General features: G+C 30.2%; 1 protein-coding gene across 2 annotated transcripts; it reads right to left on the bottom strand.

Moving 5' to 3' along the window:
* Window positions 1-5,006: 5,006 nt before the first annotated feature.
* Window positions 5,007-7,536, bottom strand: LOC111372128 (putative wall-associated receptor kinase-like 11). Of its 2 annotated transcripts, XM_022994316.1 has the most exons (4): window positions 7,493-7,536; window positions 7,130-7,173; window positions 6,840-7,001; window positions 5,007-6,327 (listed from the first exon to the last, which is right to left on the bottom strand). In XM_022994316.1, exons 1-4 carry the CDS (start codon window positions 7,531-7,533, stop codon window positions 5,123-5,125), a joined length of 1,452 nt encoding a protein of 483 aa, XP_022850084.1. In that variant the 5' UTR covers window positions 7,534-7,536; the 3' UTR covers window positions 5,007-5,122. The 2 variants fall into 2 exon arrangements, with proteins under 2 accessions (XP_022850084.1, XP_022850083.1); XM_022994315.1 differs by having other exon boundaries at window positions 7,130-7,536.
* Between the last annotated feature and the right edge of the window lie 6 nt (window positions 7,537-7,542).

The following is a 7,542-nucleotide window of genomic DNA, read 5'->3' as shown; positions in this document are numbered from 1 at the left end:
ACTATTATTGCAATTAGTTCTTTATTTTTTTTTCTTTTCTTTTCTTTTTGTTTTATTTGAATGGAGGGTAAAATTGTCAAAAATTAATGAAAATGACCTTCTATGCAAAGAAATGTAAAAGATAGGGGCGAAAATGCCAAAAAAGAAAGGTTGGGACATTTTCCACAATAAGCTTGAAAGGTATAAACGTTTTGTGCCAACTACCCAATGAAATTCTTTGCAAAATAGGATAGTTATAAGTTTGCAAAAAAAGAAAAAAAAAACGTATTATTTGAATTTTACATTATAATGAACACCAATCAGCCTAGGTTATTAAATCTTACTTCTAATTATTTAGATTAATGAATTTTAGTACTGTGCTTACTACTCCAATTTTTCTTATGGTTATAATCTATGACAATTGGGTACGAATAATGGTAAATAATAATATACTATATGGTAAAGAATAACTGTAGAGCATATCTTAACTTTAGAGCATATCTTTTCAAGATTTTTTTTCCTAATTCAAGTTTGGTAACTGATTTTTATATATAAATTTATATTAATTCAAATAAGTGTGTCAATTTTTTTAGGAATGGTCCCGATGTTTGTATTAATCATATACAGTAACATGAATTATACGTTTATGATGATTATTGAATATTCTTTATGTCCTCAACCTGATTAAATATTCAAAATTTTCTTTTATAATTTTTAAATTGACAATATAATATGTTGTTGCTCATGGAGAAGCACAACTCCGTAAATATTCACATTCTACTAGAAAACATGCTCGTGAAAACTTTGTGTTTTTAAATAATAGTTCTTTATTATTTCTGAAGTAGCACAATATTATTAATATTTTGTACGAATATTAATTGTTTCAGAAGAGCATAATATTACGATTTCAATCTATTATTAATATTTCAGAAGAATATTGATTGCTTCAAAAGATCATGATATTATGATTTCAATATTTTAGAAGAATGTCGATCAATTTCTAGGTAAAAACACGAATTAAATTACTCTTATTCTATACGTGTTCATTCTTCTGTAAACGTATTTATATATTGATATTTTAGTTAGATTTTGCTTGCTTTCGAAAAGTATATTTAAATACTATCTAATGTATATTATATTTTTACCCGTGAAGATTAAATTCTTGTATAATTTATTATAATAATATTTGATTGCTCCTGAAGAGCGTGTATTACAATTTGTAAATTATAATAATATTTGATGGTTTCTGAAGAGGATAAATTATAATTTTTAATATTCCAGAAGAATATTGATATATTACTTTTGAATAAGTAATAGTAAAATATAATGTGCTCTCAAAATAGTACATGCTTCGATGAATATATCATTTTGAATTCGTATTTATTCCTGAAGAAAAATATATAACTCATGTCATGTTGACGTTGATTAGTTTATCTACTTGATTGAATATTATACAAGCATATAATATTTGATCATATTCTTCGAAATTAAATTATTGAATTATATCTTATATTGAACCAAAAGTTCAACTTGTTCTTATTGTTTAGCATGACCAGTTGGACCATCACTGGATCAATAATGACGCAAAATAAAAAATTCAACATGGATATTTAATGAAGAACCAGAAGATTCTTCAATCTAATGAATTCCTCTACATCATTTGTTCTCTTTATCGACGATTAATCATTAAACATCACCAGTTAAAATAAGGATTGAATTCTCTACATTTTTGAAAATTAATTAAGGTGATATATGGAGTCCCGTCACCTACCACATTGATCATCTAAATATTATTTGTATCTAATAGATTTGATACATATACTATATGATTACATGGTGCTTGCAACTTGAAGTTTGTGAAATTACTGCTTAAATTTTAAATTATGATAATAATTATAATCAAGACCATGTTTCGTCAATGCTAGTGGGCATAAATCTCAACATTTTAATAAGTATTTGTTGGGATATCGATAAATGGTTTAACACTGCTATTTGTTAAACGCCTCCAATTAATTTAATTGAGAACAAAATACTTCCCATTTTTGTTTAAGAAATTCTATTACACATCATACCAACATTATAGTTCTCCCTATTATAATTTGTCTATGATCAGAACCTAATTTTTTCATCTAATTATGTTGATAGTATAGCAAATGTAAAATTGAACAACTACGATGCACTGAGATAAAAAATAAAGAATGTTGAGAATAAATGCATAGTTTGAGCGCTTATCCCAAATGAGTGATATTTCATAATGCTGAAAAAATGATTATCAATTTAATTGGATAATTCTCTCAGCATTGGGGGAGGGAATTAAGAAACTGAAAATAATGTACAAATGCATCATTATCTAATCTTTGCAAAAGATCACTCGATCTAAAAGTTCGAAAGATAATTTATTTAGATGCATTTACTAACCAAAGAGATTAACAATATTTCATGCAACAATTTTAAATGCTCCAATATGAATTGATGTCATAGAAGAACAATTTCATAGCATTATATTTTATATATATCTATGGTATTCCTGAAGCGTGATATACGATTCTAGTATTAAAAAACTCCAAATGAAAAGGAGCAATTTACGAAGATGGTCCCATTAAGGAGGTATATGCTTTTGATGAGTATTTAGACATAACAAATTGTAAAACCTTAAAAGAGTTTCAAGTGTCTAAAATAATGAAACTTGTGATATCTTAATAAGTTATACTATTATAGGAAAATAAATAATTGTCGACAACAATTTTGCACATGATGTATTGCATCATATAGCGAGGAATCAAAATAAACGTGTCAAAATATATCAACCAAAGTAATAATTGGCTACATAAAAATGACGCAATCCTAAATTGAATTTATTAGAGAAAGCTCTACAGTTTGAACACCAAAATGTGTATACTTAAACAAAATGAAAATAGGCCAAAAAAAAAGGTAAGGTCGTAATACGAAATATATGACTCTTTACATCATAAATGTCATGAAGACTTGTATAAACTCGGTTATCATGTGGTGGATGTAATTACAAGTTTCTATTTCATCAGCGTGGGCATGTAATAAATGTGATTATAAACAATTTATCTTGCATAGTTTTGATACCATTCTTGAAGGATTTAATATACCTAAAGTATAATTCAAGTGATATTGTATGGGGAAGAGCAAATATGCATTGTACTCTTATTCCTTGACCAAGAATTTATCCCATTGGATTTTCCTAACAAGATTTTTAATAAGGAGATTTTTGTAGCATATTCAAAAGAACAATGTGCTCTTTTTCCTTTGTTAGGATTTTTCTCACGGAGTTTTTTCTAATAAGGTTTTAATGAAGCATATTTTTCGTGTAATGAATATCTATAACATGCAAGACATTTACCCCCAAAATAATACCTTATATGTATAAGACTCTCGAAGTGATCAACAAGAGCTATTTCTGAATCATCAAGTTACTACAATTTTCAAAGATTTATAAAAATATATCTTATAAAGACTGTGTTATTTGAAGACTATGCAAGACAACATAAGATATAGTTCACAAGAAATTTTGATATCAGAGAATTGATGTACGAGACATGGATAGCTTAATATAAGAAATTTTACTTATTGAAATCGGGGGAGTAGCTGCACTCTTTTTCATTCGATCAAGTTTTGTCTCACTGAATTTTCATGACAAAGTTTTAACGAAACAACATTTATTTTTAATATTCCAAAATAATTGTATTCTTCTTTCTTCGTTTGATTTTTTTGTCCCATTGAATTTTTATCAAAGAAGGTTTTAACGAAGCAAATATGTCGTAATGTGTTATTCAAGGGAAAGTGTTGTAAATAGTAATTAATGAATGACAATTGCAATCCTGCAGTTCTAAAAATTATTCTCGTTGTATCCCTAATTCTTACGTATAATTATACGGTTTTGGTTCTTAATAAAACTCACAAAAAAAGTCTATTGACTTTTATTCTGCAGCTGTCTGGGAGTGATTCTTCCAGAATTAAAATGAGAATTTTGCCCATAAGCTACAGTACGTGGGTCCCATTGTGGCAGCAGTTAAGGGCAAGTAAAAAGTGAAATACCGAAAATGCCCATCTATCATAACAAAATTTTTGACTGTTAAGGGCAAAAATGTCATTCTGCCGAGAAAATGGTCCAAAATTGCGCCTACATTTCTGACATATTAATTGAAGAACTGCAGCCCAGGTCCCACTACCTTATCCAACAGTCAAAAAATGCATTTTCTGGGCAGCAACAATCGCTACCAAACAGGGCCTCTATCTTCTCTTTTTATAATAAGAAAAAGTTTTGGATTTACGAGTAATATTATTTTTGTAGAACATTGTATGGTTGAAAATGAGATTTGAAAAATGTATTTTTGGTTAAATGGAACTCAAACAAGGGCTAAATTTGATAAATTTCGATCGTTAACATCATTTTTTAAGTTGACAATGACCTCGTTGGTCTATAGCTGAACAGACAAACTATTCAAGCTCAATTTCTGCCATTTATCCTTGATTTGATCTCTCAATTTTTAAAAATAGTGTCTTCGAACAATTTAAAATCTCGAAATTTCATGAGAAAGGCGAACTGGCTAAGCATTTTCATTTTCCAATTTACTTTCATCTGCAGAAGAACCAATTAACATAAAGGTTGTGTAATGAATATTCTGTCCTCCGAAGAAAAAGTGCTTTGCTTCAATTTTTCTTTTCTTTTAATAAATCAAAGGAACGGTATAACTTCATGAAATACATGTTCAAGGTTAATAATACACACAAGTAATGAAGCCAAATTAGATATTTATACTGAAGAAATCTCTGTTGTCTTTAGGGAGAGAGCACAAAATAATATGTTGATTGTATGCAGTCCATTTGTAGTGTTAAACCAAATTGCAGCATAATACAGTTTGAGATTCCATTGGAGGTAAATTCAATATAGTAAGCTAACGTATGTCTGTATAGGTCATAATTTGAACGATAGATACAAAGAATCAGTTAAGATAAATCAATAAGAGGTAAAAATCTCATGCTGAAAAAGTCTGATCCCTTTATTTATATCAAAAAAATCTTGACCAAATGCTATTAAGGTGTTTAAATAGACTATTACAAAAGCATATATTATACAACAAATGAGGAAATTGTTTAGAAATCAGAGAATGCATCAAGCAGTGTGAATCATTAGGGGTTGTACTTCTGATGATGGGATGATATTACCAGAGGTACTTGTCCATGTGTAGTCATCATCCGACACCAATATTGCTTTGGATTTGGGCAACAGAAGTTCTTGATATTTAGTATCAGATGTAGTCGAATGCGTTTGAGATATTTTAATAATCTCCAACTCCATGGCTACTTCTTTCATCAATGGCATTTTCATCCCATTCAAATTTAAGCACCTTTGTGCAAGTTTTGCCACAGCAATTAGTTCTTCTCTCTTACCCTGCTCTAAAACTTGGCTGTCAAGAATAGTTTTGAGATTGTGTGCTTCCATACATAACAAAAATCTTGTTGCTAAACTTCTTTCCTCTTCCGTTTTGGCTAAAGATATTGGTCGTTGTCCAGTCAAGAGCTCAACAAGAACAACTCCAAAACTGTAGACATCACTTTTTTCTGTAAATTGACTTAATTGAAAGTATTCTGGGTCTAAGTATCCGAAGGTTCCTTTTACTAGTGTAGTTAGATGAGTATGATCCACTGCGATTGATCTTGAAGTTCCAAAGTCTGAAACTCTAGCTACATATTTTTCATCAAGTAGAATGTTAGTTGACTTAATATCTCTGTGATAGATGGGGATAGAAGTTGCAGAATGAAGATAGGCAAGTGCTTCTGAGACTTCTACACCAATTTTCAAGCGCATGTTCCATGACAATGGGAACTCATCATTGTTGTCGCGAATATGATCGTAAAGGGTTCCATTGCAAATGAATTCATAAACTAGTAAAGGAACTTCAGTTTCTAGGCAACAACCTAATAGTTTAACTACATTCCTATGAATAACTTGTGAAAGCATGGCAATCTCATTAATGAATTGCTCCACTTGATTTTCATCTACTACCTTTGATTTTTTTATTGCCACAATTTTTCCATCAGATAACATTCCTTTATAAACCATCCCTTGACCTCCTTCACCAAGTATTCGACTTTCACTGAAATGATCAGTAGCTTTCTCTAACTCTTTAACACTGAAAAGTCGGGTTTTTTGAAGTATTCCTTCGTCCGTTGATATTTGTTGCAGCAGAAGACCACCATTTCGTTTGTAGAATTTTTCTTTGCGATTTTTACTTCTTCTCTTCTTCTGAAACTTGTACAACCAAAAGCAAGTTGACAACAGCACTAGCAATCCCATTCCTGCACTCAAGCCTACTCCTGAAAGTATTAACATATGCAACGTAACTCAATTCAAGATCATCACATCTATTTTGGATTCAATCATGTATAATTTTCTAATTTGGAATCTTGATCTTTTTGGTTTGTTTATTTATTTGATACTGAGACTAGTACAATTCAATAATATCAAGAATACTAACGCTTAAATTTTGAGGATAGATAACTTTTGTCAATGTGAATTGCTATTCATCATATTGTGTTTCCTAACCTATTTTAAATATTTTAATATTTCATTGACGACAATTTCTAAAATAGTAAATGATTAAATTAATTTAAACATTGATTATAAGGAAAAAAAAATTAGCAATTGTACTATATTTAAGTTAAAAAAAAAAAAAAATTAACTTGCACAAGCAATTGTATAATATTTATTGTCTTGATTAGAGGACTTCTAATTTTATTTAAAATTTATTTTTAACTTATAGCAGAAAATATTGAGAAAGATAAATTTGACCAGTTATTTAATATGCAAAAGATTATTTAAAAATTACCTATTGCGAGTTTACCATGGGGTACCGATATTGGAATACAACCAGAACCATTTCTTTTACCATCACCACGATAACCGGAAGGACAGGAACACCGATAAGAACCGGGAGTGTTGGTGCAGGTTCCATATGGGATGCATGGATTATTCATGCATTCGTTGATATCTGCCGCACCCCATCCCATTTAAGCATCACAACAAACAATTGTTAGATTTTTCGTACTGAAGTCGTCTATAAAATAGTCAAGATTTCAATTAAGTACGAATATTAATTTTGAGGAAAAAAAAACTGACCTCGGCATCCTACGTAAGGATTGCCCTCGTATCCTTTCTTGCACCTGCATTGATATACTCCTCTAAAATCGTTGTACAAATTAATGCAATAACTGTTCTTTTGACATGCATAATTAGTGGAATTCTGAGCAGCTTCTGTGCAATTCAGGTAGCCAGCAATCCCCCAGTCCAACAGTAATGGCATACTCATAAACTCTTTATTATTGTTTAGGAATGTTGTTGAATCATCAAGATGAGATAAACTAAAATTAAATTTATGAGAATAACCTATCATTCCTACGAAGACTAAACTGCACCGGAAAAGTTTGCTCTCTCGGCCCCAATAACTATGCATGTCAGACAGTTTAACTGCAACAAATGTACCTTTGGTTATGGAGGTCCGGCAACAGCCCCTGCCCGGACATGACCCAACA

This window comes from Olea europaea, chromosome 23 (assembly GCF_002742605.1).
Source record: "Olea europaea var. sylvestris chromosome 23, O_europaea_v1, whole genome shotgun sequence".
NCBI lineage: Eukaryota > Viridiplantae > Streptophyta > Magnoliopsida > Lamiales > Oleaceae > Olea > Olea europaea.
The sequence above is the reverse complement of the archived record's forward strand: the minus strand, read 5'-3'. Positions and strand labels throughout refer to the sequence as shown.

Bases quoted from the DNA above. Each gene is read 5' to 3' on its own strand.
- LOC111372128 (XM_022994315.1), bottom strand. From the start codon at position 7,463: ATGCATAGTTATTGGGGCCGAGAGAGCAAACTTTTCCGGTGCAGTTTA. The intron at 7,002-7,129 runs GTCAGTTTTTTT...GGGGTGCGGCAG, and splicing joins TCCTTACGTAGGATGCCGAG to ATATCAACGAATGCATGAAT. The intron at 6,328-6,839 runs GTAATTTTTAAA...TAATACTTTCAG, and splicing joins CCATGGTAAACTCGCAATAG to GAGTAGGCTTGAGTGCAGGA.